At 49.7% G+C, this 14707-nt stretch overlaps 6 protein-coding genes across 6 annotated transcripts; 5 read left to right on the top strand and 1 right to left on the bottom strand.

The window, feature by feature from the left end:
* Positions 1–380: 380 nt before the first annotated feature.
* LTR64_003737 (uncharacterized protein) lies at positions 381–1406 on the top strand (the record flags this gene model as incomplete). The annotated part of the gene is made up of 1 exon (XM_064898089.1): positions 381–1406. The coding sequence occupies one exon, from the start codon at positions 381–383 to the stop codon at positions 1404–1406; it is 1026 nt and encodes a 341-aa protein (XP_064757039.1).
* Positions 1407–1799: 393 nt separating this feature from the next.
* Positions 1800–2303, top strand: RPL32 (60S ribosomal protein L32; the record flags this gene model as incomplete). The annotated part of the gene is made up of 2 exons (XM_064898088.1): positions 1800–1964; positions 2073–2303. The coding sequence occupies 2 exons, from the start codon at positions 1800–1802 to the stop codon at positions 2301–2303; spliced, it is 396 nt and encodes a 131-aa protein (XP_064757038.1).
* A 1405-nt stretch (positions 2304–3708) lies between these two features.
* LTR64_003735 (uncharacterized protein) lies at positions 3709–5807 on the top strand (the record flags this gene model as incomplete). The annotated part of the gene is made up of 3 exons (XM_064898087.1): positions 3709–4506; positions 4593–5372; positions 5421–5807. The coding sequence occupies 3 exons, from the start codon at positions 3709–3711 to the stop codon at positions 5805–5807; spliced, it is 1965 nt and encodes a 654-aa protein (XP_064757037.1).
* A 3085-nt stretch (positions 5808–8892) lies between these two features.
* On the top strand, positions 8893–10251 carry LTR64_003734 (uncharacterized protein; the record flags this gene model as incomplete). The annotated part of the gene is made up of 2 exons (XM_064898086.1): positions 8893–9114; positions 9223–10251. 2 exons carry the CDS (start codon positions 8893–8895, stop codon positions 10249–10251), a joined length of 1251 nt encoding a protein of 416 aa, XP_064757036.1.
* A 371-nt stretch (positions 10252–10622) lies between these two features.
* On the top strand, positions 10623–12401 carry RIB2 (DRAP deaminase; the record flags this gene model as incomplete). Its single annotated transcript, XM_064898085.1, has 1 exon — positions 10623–12401. One exon carries the CDS (start codon positions 10623–10625, stop codon positions 12399–12401), a length of 1779 nt encoding a protein of 592 aa, XP_064757035.1.
* A 60-nt stretch (positions 12402–12461) lies between these two features.
* On the bottom strand, positions 12462–13741 carry LTR64_003732 (uncharacterized protein; the record flags this gene model as incomplete). The annotated part of the gene is made up of 5 exons (XM_064898084.1): positions 12462–12585; positions 12661–13251; positions 13308–13438; positions 13489–13519; positions 13566–13741. 5 exons carry the CDS (start codon positions 13739–13741, stop codon positions 12462–12464), a joined length of 1053 nt encoding a protein of 350 aa, XP_064757034.1.
* Positions 13742–14707: the final 966 nt, after the last annotated feature.

The raw sequence follows: 14707 nt of genomic DNA, 5'->3' as shown, positions 1-14707 counted from the left end.
TTGAAAATTGAGGAAAAGCGATACTGAAAAAGCATTCCTAGAAGTTTAATCCGATCCTTGATGCTTCTGGGAATAAGACTCGTTCTACCGTGTATCAAGTGCGACTTCTCGTCTTCAGAGCACTACCATATTTAGAATATAGCTCGATGACGTACTGTAGCTCGCCTAGTCACATCACCCCTCGTTCGTGCCTTCCTCAACGTTGATTGACATTAACATGGGAACTACTCGTTTTTGGCCATAACGTCGCACTACAAGTCCTCGGCTTTGTGAACTCGGAATTCAGTGCTCCGAGTCTACAGAGAAATATTCTACACCAATTCCCAGCAAGACCCTAGACAGCTACCACTGCCAGTAGTTGATAGGAACAGATCACAACCATGTCAATTGGAGTAGCGATTCTAGGTGGTGGCATCTTCGCTCGAGAAGAGCACTTACCAGCTGTTACAAAATCAAAAGATCTTACTTTGAAAGCGATCTACTCACGATCTTTGAAATCAGCACAGTCATTGGGAACTGATCCGGGCAAAGTCGACCTCTATTCAGACGACTCAGGAGAGGGCAAGGGGTTGGACGATTTGCTCGCACGAAACGATATTGGCGCTACGATCATCGCTCTGCCGATCAAAAACCAGCCTGAATACATCAAAAAGGCTCTGCTTGCGGGGAAGCATGTGCTCAGTGAGAAGCCTGTTGCAGAAAATGTGAAAGATGCGGTTGAGCTTATCGAGTGGCACGAGAAGGAAATCGCACCCAAAGGTGTGACTTGGGGTGTGGCGGAGAATGTACGATTCTGGGCAGCCAGCGTTCATGCTGGTGAGCAGAGAGCGGAGATGGGTCGAGCGTTGACTTTTCGAGCAAGACAACAAATGCTGGTTGAGCCTGGTGGCAAGTATTACGAGACTGATTGGCGCAAGGTACCTACTCATCAAGGTGGTTTTCTTCTTGACGGTGGTGTTCATTTTGCTGCAGTCTTGAGATTGTTGCTGAGAAAGGATGACCCGATTGTCAATCTTTCTGCTCAAACTGCACAGTTACAGGAACACCTGCCTCCTGTTGACACCATCGAGGCCGTAGCGAAGACAAAAAGCGGAGCTGTGGGCAGTATGTCGATGTCTGTTGGGACCACAGTGAAAGGGTCGGAGTATCATATCGGTTGCGAGAAAGGATTTGTGTCTGTTTCTGGTAATATCGTGACAGTCGATGGCAAACAGGAAGAGATCCAGGAGGAGGGTTCAGGTGTTACACCAGAGGTGAGAGCATGGGGCGAGGCACTATCCAATGAAAAGGAGAACGCTTTGCAAAGTCCTCGAGAAGCATTGGCTGATCTTGAGATCATCGAGGTCTGCCTGAGGAGTGGTGAGCAGGAAGGAAAGCCAATAGATCTGAAGTATCAGCAGTTGTAGATTGTGACGGACATTGAGCTCGGGCCTCATTCATCAGCGTGAAGTTGAGGTTCGTTGTGTCAGGTCGAAAAGTTGCCGTCTTGCATACCAAGTAGAATACAGGTTAGCGGCACAACCTGTGACCGTCAGTTCAGGCTTTTGGAGGTTTTCGAAGGGTTTTGGAGATTCCTGAGATAACCCGCATCAACCTCCAGGTTACTAGACGTACTGTTTGAAGAAGGTCTACCGAAAGCACACAGGCTTGGCATCGCCGCAAATTGTCGAACTTTACGCGATTACGATCTCGAGCCCTGTAGAATAGTATTTTGACCACTTTATCGACCATCACACAACCGACAAGGTCAGCGACCACCCTGCGCATTCGAAGAGACGATATACTGACATACTGCGAAGATGGTGTCCGCGAAGAAGCACGTTGCTATCGTCAAGAAGCACCCAAAGAAATGGCACAGACATCAGTCCGACATGTTCAAGTGTGTGCCGGCGGCATGGAGAAAGCCAAAGGGTATCGACAACAGAGTTCGAAGACGATTTAAGGGTCAGATGGTTATGCCTTCGGTATGTTCGCTCATCTGAGGAAGCAAGAGAAGTCGGAACTGTGGTTGAAGAATATTGGAAGCCATTGGTGAACAATTAGGTGCAGGCGCTAACAGAAGACTGCTACAGATCGGTTTCGGCTCCAACAAGAAGACCAGACATATGATGCCTTCTGGCCACAAAGCATTCCTCGTCAACAACCCAAAAGACGTTGAACTCCTCCTCATGCACAACCGAACATATGCCGCAGAGATCGCACACGCTGTTTCCTCCCGCAAACGAGTCGAGATTATCGCAAAGGCAAAGGCTTTGGGAGTAAAGGTCACCAACTCCAAGGCTAGAGTCACAACCAAGTCGTGAATGTGAAGATAGTGGCTAGGTTGTTCTTTTAGCATTTTTCGCTACGGCAAAGGTCGATGCGTGCATTTGGTGAGCAGGAACGAAGAGAGCGTGGTATGTCGATACGGTTTACCTGAAATGCAGCCTTTGAAAGTTGCAGATAGAAACAGTGCCGTGGGCACATATACGAATAAGACCATCATGGCGCAACAAGAACCCTACAGGTTCAAACTTCAAGATTCGAAACCAAACACTTGTTGAATGTGAAGAGTTCTGCAGCTTCTTTTTTGTTTTATGAGAAGGTCTGTGAGGCTATGACACGTCTGTTTTGCTGTGGTCCAGCACAAAGCAGATTCTCGGTGGACTTCATTGATACCGTGTTCAATGTCTGGGACTTCTCACTATGATGCTTATCACGACGTTTAGGTCGACTCGGAAATCCTCAATGTTACTCGGCCACAACCCTGCTGTCGGCATATTTATGAAGGGCCGGACGGAGCTCACCACTTTACGGATTGCATGCTTGCTGCTACGTTGTTGCTAGCCCTACTTGTCTTCATTCTTTGACGTACAGAAACTTACAGCTGACGATTGTGACCAGCTTTTCCTCCCACATTGCATAGTGTGACTCTTTGTGTCTGCTGAGCTAATATTCTGCATATCACCGCACACTCATGAGCTTCCACATGTATTGTCCCTCGCGATCTACTTCCGGGGAGCCGGCAATCAGCCAAGCTTCCAACAACGTGGCCTTCAACCTATCCTTGGGCAAAGCAGCCATGCTATTTGTCCTCTATGAGGTCATGCAGCTTAATCTTGGCATCGTGAGCTTGGCATCTTGGCAGATCCGACCTCCTCCCGAGTGAAGCCAAATCACCTTCCCTTCTCCTACTCCACGTTCTCAAGTCAGGAACTTTGCGGCGCTAGGTGTACATTAACATAAACCTTCACGTGTTTTTCTGATTCTCAACAGTGCATGCGGCTGAGAAGCCAGGAAGACTCTGTTCTTTCCGCAAGGATGACACAGCCAAATCTCCACCCCTACTCCTTGGTAGTATCTTGGACACGATAAAATTTTGGCTTCGTCGCGGTTCATCGCGTGCGCTGTTGGTCGACGTCATGGTTTGCGATGGCCCTCAATACAAATGAACAAAAGGTGAGGATTCGGGTCTGTCTGCCAATGTGTCAATCCCCAGTTTGAAAATTCGCGAACGTGCTTACCATATGCGGACCTCGATAGTACGCACAGATTACATTTTCCAGTTTTTCATATGAGCCGAGCTGTGAGCGCATCGTTTGACTTACGAGCACGAGCTATTCAAAACAACGACCTAGCTTGAGGGACTTGAGCCGAAGCGGAATTCGAGCAGCCGTCCCTGTCATCGCGCAGCGAGCAATTCAGCCCACGTGCATCATCCACATCAGGATGAACACGCTCAAGAAGGCGGGCAACTGGCTGGCGCCCCCTGCTAACAAATCCGAGGATGGGCGTGATCAGTGGCCGTCGCGGACGTCCTTCATTCTTGCTGCAATGGGAGGCTGCGCTGGAATGGGAAACCTTCTGCGATATCCTTCTCAAGTATACAACAACCATGGCCTACAGTGGTTTGTGCCATACTTGATGGCGGTCTTCATCATTGCAATACCAGTACTGGTCCTCGAAATAGCCATTGGACAGGCATACCGTGGTGGCAGCGTCATTGCTTACAACAATGTCAACCATCGACTAAGAGGTCTTGGTCTTGGCTTGCTGTTTGTCGCCTTCTTCGTCGGACACTATTTCGTGGTGAATTTGGCGTGGATCATGGACTATTTCCGCAATTCCTTCACAAGTCCGCTGCCCTGGACCGGCAGAGGCGAGGAGTTCTACTACCAAGACGTCGTTGCGAACGTTGACCCTATCGTAGGAAGTCTCAGTGAAGACGGTAGCTCTGTGCTCTCCTATACGTCATATCCAGGAATAGGTCTGGTAGGAGAAACAGTCGGCTGGACAGCATTTACTTGGTTTCTTGTCTGGCTCTGCATTTTCAAGGGAGTTGGACTTACCGGTCGAGTCGTCTATTTTACCTTGGGCCTCCCGATCGTCATCACGATCATCTTAGTCGGTCGTGCTTGCTCGCTAGAAAATGCTGGTGAAGGAGTTGGATTGGTTTGGGCAACCTGGCGCAGCAGTGAGCTTGCCCGTGGACAAATCTGGCAGACTGCTTGTGGCCAAGTCTTCTTTGTGAGTATATTCATCGACCCGACGACGCCTTAAAGCCGACGCAAGGCGTGTGCTATTATCAGGCAGTAAAGCTAACATTCCAATAGTCTACTGGTGTGGGTTTCGGCTACTTCACCAGCTACGCCTCATACAACCAGAAATATTCCAATGCAGTGATGGACTCTATCCTGATCGTTTGCAGCAACGTACTCTTCGAGAACTTTGCTGCCTTTGCTGTCTTCGGTGTTGTTGGTTACCTTCGACTGTTTCCTCAGGATGGTGTTCGCCTCGGCAGTTTTACTGTTGGCTTCCTAACCCTACCGTTAGCTGTGACTGAGATGCCAGGAGCGAACTTCTGGGCTTTCGCCCTCTTCTTTACCCTCATGGTTCTCGGGTTCAGCTCAGCATTCGCTCAACTTGACGCAATAGTCACGATGTGGATGGATTCAGGCACGAAGCTGTCACGACCGGTCGTTGTCACAATCTTGGTAATGATCTCCTTCCTACTTTCGTTACCATACTGCACCCAGTTCGGCTATTATCTCCTCGAAGGCATCGACAGATGGATTAATGACGTCGCCTTGATATTCGTGGTGTGGGCCGAATGTGTATGTTCTACCACGGTCTACAGGTGGAAGGACGTGACCAACCAGGTCGGTCTTTTGGCGTTCACGATATACAATATCGGATACTTTGGAGGCATGATTTTCGGAGTGGCTGTCGCGCATGCAGTTAGTCCGCCAGCCGGTGCCGGACTCGGATTTGGCCTGTACGTCGCTGGTGCTGTGGCGTCAGTAACGTTAAGCCAAACACCCTCCTCTGGAGCTGCCAGATTCTGGGCTCGGAACACATACGCCAGTCGCTTCTGGTATCTGGCCTTCTACTCCGTAAGTTACAACATTCACGATGTAGTCAAATACTGACAGATAATCTAGGGCAACCAACTTCGACGAGATCTGAATCTGATTGTCGGAACTGGCAAGAACTGGACCATACCATCGTTCTGGCCTCTGCTCATGCGCTACATCAGCGCGCCAATTCTGGCAATCATTTTCAGCTTTGCATATCCGAGCTTCTACCTGCTCCGTTACGACCCACTACATATTCTGGGTTTCACCTTGGCTCATGTGTGTTTGCTAGTCATTGGATTGGGTGTTATCTTACCTAGGTGGTTCGATGTGTTCCTTCCACCGCATCGACTGAATGACGGGAAGGTAGATACGATACCGAATGTCAATCAGTCAGCCATTGATGCTGAGCAGAAAGCGCTGGAGGAGGGCGGTGATACAACGGGTCCTGGGAAAGACGAGCCGATTAAATAAGGCGCTCTATGCAGGCATCGTTCGTTACTCATGCTAAACAAAACGTGAATCAAAGTGCTACGTATCGAACTGCTGCCAAATGACCGAGCTTCAAAGGTTTTGGGCAGGAGATGTTGGGAGCGGACCCATCGCGAAACTTGAAAGGCAGGAACAATCTAAGTGGCTAGCGCGTTTTCAATTCACGCGTCAACTTCATTTCCCATCCTCAAGCCTGTCACGTCTCGTCTGACTCATTTCACATTTGCGATGTGCTGCCTCGAGCCGTTGTGAACTATGTCTGAGAAGAGTTATCAGCCATCATCACAGAACCATTGCGGCGAGATGGCTGACCTCACAAAACAAAACGCCCACTGCGAAGCTCTCTACCAATACGTGAGCGAAGCAGCTGGCTGTCAGAAAGTCACCTGAGCATTGACCTTCGCTTCGGAATGCCAGAACCTCTTTCTCACAGATCCAGACACGATGGGATCGAGCTGGTAAAGGTCTAATATACAGGATGAATTGTTCTCTGTGCTTGCTGATCACAGAACCTTTTCGTGTTCGCGATGAAGCCAGTAATTTTGCTTGGCCTGTTGCTTGCGTTGGTTATTGAAGCACAACTGACGCTCTTCACATGCGCTGACTACGAGTACACGATTACATTTACAGAATATTCAACTGTATTTACCACAGTCAACGTCACTGACATCGTTCCTTTGAACACGACGACCAGCACACTGTCCCTAGATGTAACTAACGATGATTTGTTGGGTAGACGCACAATTACAACATCGTCTTCATCCTCCATACCTGGAACGTTGATTGATGTGACAGACAATGGCTTATTAATCAGCAGACCAACTACAACAAGCTCGAGCGAAGCAAACACTACTACCAATCCTGAAACCACGATTTCTTCATCGCAAGTCATCACAGATGTGTCAAACAGCACGACTAGCGCCTCGCATGGTATTGTTCCAACGACTTCGACGATGGATGTCACCTCATCCACAACCTCAATGTCGTCTTTTACAGCCACCAGTAGCACAACAACCACTTCCACTACCGCATCCACGACCATGGCTACCACATGCACAATGTCAATCTTCACCAGTACTACTTCCACCCCTTCGTCAAGCACAAGTGCCCCGTCCAGCACCTCCACAAGTGGCACTACTGGCAGTAGTACGCCCACGACGACAGAGACTTCTACCACGACCAGCTCAGCTGTACCAATAACGACGCTCACGACGACAACACTAACGACGACCTCGAGCACTACCATAACGACAATAACTACGAGTACTACCACATCTGAAGCACCCGTATGCAAAAACAACAATCTGGTCCTGTGCGACCCCGGCTTGGGCTGCTATCGCAGTGACCTTCCGCCTGAGGACAATCAACTTGGTTGCCCAGGTTGCTATGAGCGTCGACCCGGTTGTGATGATGATCAGACGTACTGCGTGTACGAGTTCTACGAAGGCCGAGCCTGCATTTACGACCTAGACTGCGAATCCTTTGGCCCTGAAACGTTCTGTGTCATGCTGGGTCCTGGCCTATCTATTTGCGGCGCGAACTCGCCGTTCAACGAACAACAGATCTGCGTTGCCAACTTGCCGAGCACAACAACGATCAGCACAACATCGACCACCACGACTTTGTCCACGACCACAACTTCTGCTTGTAGCTATCCTTCTCCAGCCGCTGAATGTGTCCAAGATGCTATATTCTTTTCTGGAGGCGTTTATTACCAAAGAAAAGTGCAATGTCGGCTCAGTTACAGGCAACTCATTTGCTGCCGCCTCCGCCAACCTTGCTGACTGTATTTCCGCCTGTTCAAACACCCTTGCAGTTTGTCAGTCAGTAACCCACGATGCAAATGACATTTGTACAGGATATTCTGACGTTGCGACACCAGAAGGAAGTGGCGCTCTGAGTCTAGCCGTAAGGATTGTTGATCCATGTGCCAACGAGGTTGCCACAACGACGACGACCACTACGGAGTCCACCAGCACGACAACTTCGACCTCGACCTCAACATCAACTTCATCTCCGGTGTAAGTTTCCACATCGTTGCCTTCCGTAAGCTACGGGTATTGTTGTCGTACGCTTTTTCGTCTCTCCACAACCATCATCCATTTTCTCGACATGACTAATAGCTCTGCAGGTTTCGAGGAACAACGTGCAACAACCCCGCCATTGGGCCAGGGACATACTGTGGGAATGACTGCTATTGCGACAGCCGCGCAGAGGATCGCTCTATCGGCATATGCAATCGGGACGGTTCAGCAGACTGTTTTGAGAATTGCACATCCGATGCTGATTGCCCCGATGGCAAAGCCTGTGCTGCCGGATTTTTCTATACAGAATGTCCGGGCGGAAATACTTGCGTTCCCATTGAGGGTTGCGACGTACCCTGATCGTCAATATTTGACTTGGATAATACTTGCGTCGTGTCATTTACCAAGTTTTTATCAACAAAAGCGAATGGATGGCACATCGTTTGATACGCGCAACACTTCACGAGGCGAAAAGCCTAGGGTACGCTGACTTCGCCGACTTCGCTGCGGTCTTGATCAGCATACCAGTGGTCAAGTGACTGCTGTAGCCGTACCCCTAGACTACAGCGTTTCAAGTGCAATGTTAATGCTCGCAACAGCTTTGTTCTAGTGCTGCCACGCTCTCTGAAGACGACAACCAGGGAATTGGTGTATTCCAGCATTAGCAGTATGTTCGTATTCGTGAAGCACACTGACAGGGTCAACGGCGAATCAGGTCTCGAACTGCATGTACACTGAAGACGGAGGAATCAGTTACGACGAAGCGCGTATGAATTGGTCGTCTGGGCGAACATCCATTAGGTCTACCGAAGCATGTACCATAATATTTTATTATCGTCAGTTGTGTCCGGCGCATGTTGATTGGCCGTCTAGGAGTCTTGGCATGAGTAGTAATGTAGAAGAGTATTGAACCCCTGGCCCTACGGGTCTACCAATCCTTCTTGACATATAGTATTAAAATTGACAGTCTTCAGACGCCTGACTTGAATCCTAAATCCGTGGTTGAGTATGCAATCACCTTTGCAGTCTGCGAACTATAAGCAATGAAGTCTCCCACAAACATCGCGCAGATAGCGACGGATCTTCTACATCCACAGGGTCTACAAGTCTCTTCGTGCACGTCTATACAGTCGCTATGGGCTGGGTATGGTCACATCTGTCATGTCGAAGCTACTTGGGACGGGGTTGCGGAGTCGAAACTATCGCATACACAGATATGTGCTGGTGATGACAAGCCACAGTCTTTGATATTGAAGTATATACAGGTGAGTCATGCTATATAGGGACATTGAAGCGAGTAAGCGCCTTCTCAGGCTCGGACAATTTGCTCAAAAAGTAGAGCAGGACAGGGTACTGTGCTGACGGCCACTCAGCCACCAACGACTACGGGGAGAGGTAGCGGCAATGCCAACAAGTCCGTGGAAGAAGGGCACATCCGCAAAGTCCTCTCCTACCAGGTCGAGCAATTCTTCTATACACACCTTGCGCCTCGGATGCCACCACAAATCGCCGTGGCACCATGTATAGCGAGCATCAATTCATCTTCAGGCGGGACGAACACTACAGCTATGGTTCTGACAGATCTACGAGAGAAGTTTCCGATAGCAGGTGAGAAGCGAGGCACTTTGAACGAGATACAGGTGAAGGCCGCTTTGAACTGGCTAGCTGGATTTCATGGCTTGTGGTGGATGTCCACCAACGATTTCGACCATAGTCAATGTGTGCTCCCACCCCTTGAGCATTATGCACAGCATCAAAGCTTGAGTCTGCCTGCACAAGGGGGAGTGTGGCTGAATGGAGGGTATACTTACCTTGCTACACGGCGGAAAGAATATGCTGATCTGCAAGGGGATTCTGATTTGGAGTGGTCGTCGAAGTTGTGCCAGCCAGTAGGTTCAGGGAGGTCGAGTATCGCTGAGTTGGCAGCTGAGTTGTTGTCTTCTTCGCGGGCGATAGAGCCATACAAGACGCTAATTCATGGCGATGTGAAAAGTGAGAATCTGTTCACGACTGCCAGTGGTGACGCTGTGGCATTCTACGACTTCCAATATGTCGGTCTTGGACTTGGTGTGTGTGATCTTGCAAAGCTGTTCACCTGCTCCATACCTCTTCAGATGCTAGTGGATGATCTGGGTGTGGTTTATACTAGCTCGGAGCTCACGATGCAGACAGGTGAGGAGCAACTTCTTCGTGCGTATCTGTCTCAGCTTCGGAAGGTGTCCTCAAAGGAGTACGAGTGGGAGGAGTTCGTAAGGCATTGGGAGACTGCGCTTGTGGATTGGTTGAGGTTCCAGGCTAGCTGGGGTTTCTGGGGAAACAGCGAGTGGCTTGAGTGTCGGGTCAGGTCTATACTGAACGACAAGAGGTGGATGAAGTGGTTAGAGGAGTTGATGGTGGATTGATGTGATAGACGTTATTCCTGAGAGCGACGTAGAATCGTAGACATGTATATATAGAATAACACTAATAGACGCGCATCGAAGCCTTCATCTCATCGTCCGGACCGACAGCTTCACGACTCTCAGTGCTAGGCTCTTAGCTTAGCACATTCACTGATAACCTGAGTTCGCTGTCCTCATGTGCAATAGACACTCAGAAGATACAGGACTCCTCAAGCCTGCGGAGTAACTTGAATTGTTGGAGTCGACAACATTATTCCAAAAGTTCTCGATACAAACACAAGCAAAGACGAACCACAAACCCGAACAAATTGGCGCCGTCACCACGTGTCCTCGCCTACCTGGCAAGACGAGGCCGGTACCCATCACCCAGTATGGCCCTGACCACCACTACATACGGCGAAGTCGACCTCAGTAAAGACGACCGACCAGACCTCCCACCTCCCCCAGCAGTCGCAATCACACCTTGCGACGGCGGCTGGCCTCGTCCGTATTACTTCGAGAACGGCCTGCGACGAGTAGCGCCCTACCACTACACCTACAACACTTACTGCAAGCAGCGATGGCGCGACCGTGAGATCCTCGATATCTTCGCGGCTGAGTTTCGAGATCGGTCGAGGGAGTACTACAAAGATGCTATCGAGGCAGGGCAGATCGTGTTGAATGGAAAGCCATGTAAAGATGTTCATACGAAAGTGAAGAATGGGGACGTGGTCAGCCATACGTTGCACAGACATGAGCCGCCTGTTTCTGCGCAGCCGGTACGGGTCATCAATGAGACGGACAGTATGATTGTCATTGATAAGCCAGCGGGCGTGCCTGTGCATCCTGCGGGCCGGTATAAATACAATTCGGTCGTGGAGATTATGAGGGCGGAGAGGCATTATGCGTTTAATCCTTTACCTTGTAATAGGCTGGATAGGCTGACGAGTGGTGTCATGTTCATTGGCAAAACGAGTAAAGAGGCGGAGGAGATTAGTGCGAAATTGAGAGGAAGGACTGTGAGGAAGGAGTATATTGCGAGAGTCAAGGGACGTTTTCCGGATGGTGAGGGTTGGGAGGGTGATCCGATGCGAGGAGGAGTTGTGAAATGTGAGGAGCCTATATTGACCATTAGTCCTATACTGGGCTTGAATCGAGCAAGAGCTAGTGGGAAGACGGCAAAGACTTTGTTCAGGAGAGTGGCATATTACCCTCCCAAAACCCAGCCAGAGACGACAGCACAGAACACCGGTCGACAGCCAGCATCTGCAGCAAAACCACTTCCACACACCGAAGACGAAGGCTACAGCATAGTCCACTGCCTCCCACTGACTGGCCGTACTCACCAAATCCGAGTCCACCTCCAATTCCTCGGCCATCCTATATCCAACGATCCAATCTACAGCAACAGACGAGTCTTCGGTCCGAGCTTAGCAAAAGGCGATTCAACCGCCGACAACGATGCTGAGATAAAAGAGCGATTGAGTAACATGGGCAAGACTGAACTCGCAGACGCCTACGCCTACAATACAGACAATCCAACCAAGATAGATAACATCGAGAAAGAAATATCAGGTCTCAACATAACCCAAACTCAACAAACCACACCCACCCAACTCGAACAGCTTCGTGGTCAAGAATTGCAGCGACAATATGGCTCGACAGCAGGTTACAAGCCCATGAATCGTGGCAGCCTCCACGCAGGCAGTCTACCACCAGACTCTTCTACCTTTACCAATGACCATCCTACAGCTTCGCCTGAATCTGATCCAGCCTACGCTGCTCTAATCGCCGCCCACGACGAAATGGTCCAAGACTACAACATCCGCAAAGGCGAGAAACTCACCGGTAAACTCTGCGATATCTGCCAGACACCGCTGTATTCGGACCCTGGCCCTCAGGAGCTCGGGATATATTTACATGCGCTGGCGTATGCGGATGTTGGTGGGGAGTGGAGGTTTACGAGTCCGATGCCGGTGTGGACGAGAGGGGAGGGAGAGAATGAAGAAGTTATGAAGAGTCCGGAGTGGGACTATGCGGCCTTGGGTAAGGAGGCGGAGTGGGTTGATGTCGAGGCGGAGAGGGAGGAGGGAGAGAGGAGGAATAGGAGCGGGGAGGAGAGGAATAAAAGTAAGAATAAGGATAAAGAGCTGGTGGTTGAAGAGGGATGAGGAAAAGTTTATTCTTTTTGGATTTCTGCTTGGGCTCGTGCCAAGTAAGTAGTTAATCTGTTACTTCTTGACTTCAAACCGGTACTCCTCTCCTCTATCCAAATACACGACCTTTTTATCCAGCCCAGCTTCCGAAACTGCCTTTTTGAAGTCCGAGAGTGGTGAAAGGAAGACATCGTAGTCACTGTGAGAGAAAAGATAACGTCAGCAGTCTGTGCAAACAGAAGCGAAACAGTACAGGAAAAAAGAAGAGACTTACTCGTAATGAATCGGAATCGTAACATCCGCACCAATCAACCTCATCATCTCAATACCCTGCTTCGCATCCATCGTCACCATCAAGATCGGCACTTTAGGGCTTGGAATCGTCGTGCCTCCGAGATGAATGAGCATCAGGTCGATCGGCTTACCGGTGTGCGAGCTATACTTTTCGGGAATTCTGTGGATGTCGTCGAACATGAGTGTGTCGCCAGAGATGTAGATCCTATAGCCTTTGTCGCTGTCAACACTGGATGAGGAGTCGGACGATGACGGGGAAGTATAGCCTAGCTCGACGATCCAGCCGTTGGTTGGTGGGACAGCGCCTAGCAGGTCGTTGGCGACTGCGAGGGGACCTGGTGGGACGTGTGTTCCTGGCATGCCTGTGATCTGAATCTGTGGTTTGAGGTTGCTGTCTGTTGACTGCTTCGATGTGGTGAAGTTGACGCGGAGCGAGTCCCAAAAGTCGAGGGCTTGGACGTTGGTGAATGAGTCGTCGCCCTTGTTGGCTAGGTGGTCTTTGGCATGGGGAGTGGTGATGATGGGGAGATCTCGTCGGAGGCTTTCTTCGACTTTCTCGTCAAAGTGGTCACTGTGTTGGTGGTCAGTAGATGGACTTGGTCCGCTGTGCTGTTTTCCAGTACATACGCATGGTAGTGGGAGAGTAGAACAGCGTCGATATGGGGGAGGTCTTCCAGGTTGACTGCTGGGTTCGTCTGTCTTGTCCCTGTCACTCCTGGACCCAAGTGTACATGGTCGCCGGCATGCAAGAAGTTGGGCTGTATCGTCAGTGTCAAAGCTCAAAGTCTCGAGTGTAGGCGGAACTAACATCAGTCATTAGGCGAAATCCTTCCCACTCCCTAAGGATCGATTAGCAACGACTCACGCATTAATGTTCAGTCGTACAGTATAGTCGTCGCTGTGCCCACGAAGAACAGGCTGGCGTTGGTATTGTTGTTGGGCTTGGCAGGATGATCATGGCTTTGAATAGCCTTTGGCAGTGATTCTGCTAATGCTTTGGTGGGAGGCTCTGTTCGTATTGGAGGTTTCTGCTGTCGGCAGTCAATGTTGATAGAATTCATCTTGGCCGAGTTCTATTGGTATCCCAGGGGGTAGTGTTTTATGGCGACCACTACGATGCTTCTCAGCTGTGAAAGTTATTTCGTCTTGTATAGGCAATGGACTCTATTTCCGAAACGTGGAGAGAATTTGTGACGACATGAATTGCACTTTCCTTCCGACGAATCACAAGTTTGCAATCAGGAACTTCACCCTACGAAAGAGCAGCAAAACATTTAGAATTTCGCCGTTGGAAAAACGACTGTAATGTGATTCTGGCAAACCAGCATGCGAGCACACATCCTTATGGATCAACCACAGATGTTTTCTGCGAGCATACCACACCAAATTTCAGGGACGGTGCCTACAATCCAGCTCACACCTTACCTTGCAGGATTATGGGTATTTCTTTGGAACGAAATAAGATGCTGACGACAAGACGTTGTTGTGACCTTGCGATTTGTCCGTGTTCTGACTCGATTGTGGGCAAACTTCGAGGCTACACCACGACCTGTGACGAGGGCTGCCACCACTGTGGAAGCGAATCATGATTGTTGTGCGAGACGAAAGATGGGTGATTGAAAAGTGGGCAGGTCGACCATTTATTAGGTAAAGGCTTCGGCTTCAGCTTCAGCTCCGGCCAGTCCAAAGCATAACTTCGCAATCATCTTTGAGTGCTTGGAATGCTGTATAGATGGTCCTTCGCGTGATCGTTGATCAATGGGACTGAAAAGTTCGTTGTCAGTATCTGAAAGCAGGTTGCCTGAATTGATTGAGGATCCAGATCACCACCGTAGAAGAGCACAGTCGGTGTAACAAAATGATCGGTGACTGCCGGACCAGGTCGAAAAAGCTGTAATCCGTAGCTTGACTTATTGAAATCCTCTGGCAGAAGCAACACTGCTCACGATTTCGTGGTAAGTGCGAGGGCAAGTTCTGATGACGAGGAGGTGGTCGAGATGCTTCGATGACAACGAAATTCTTGGTGG

The sequence above is a fragment of the Lithohypha guttulata genome (assembly GCF_036872675.1).
Source record: "Lithohypha guttulata strain CCFEE 5908 chromosome Unknown scaffold_2, whole genome shotgun sequence".
Lineage (NCBI taxonomy): Eukaryota > Fungi > Ascomycota > Eurotiomycetes > Chaetothyriales > Trichomeriaceae > Lithohypha > Lithohypha guttulata.
This window is presented reverse-complemented; position numbering and strand designations above follow the sequence as displayed.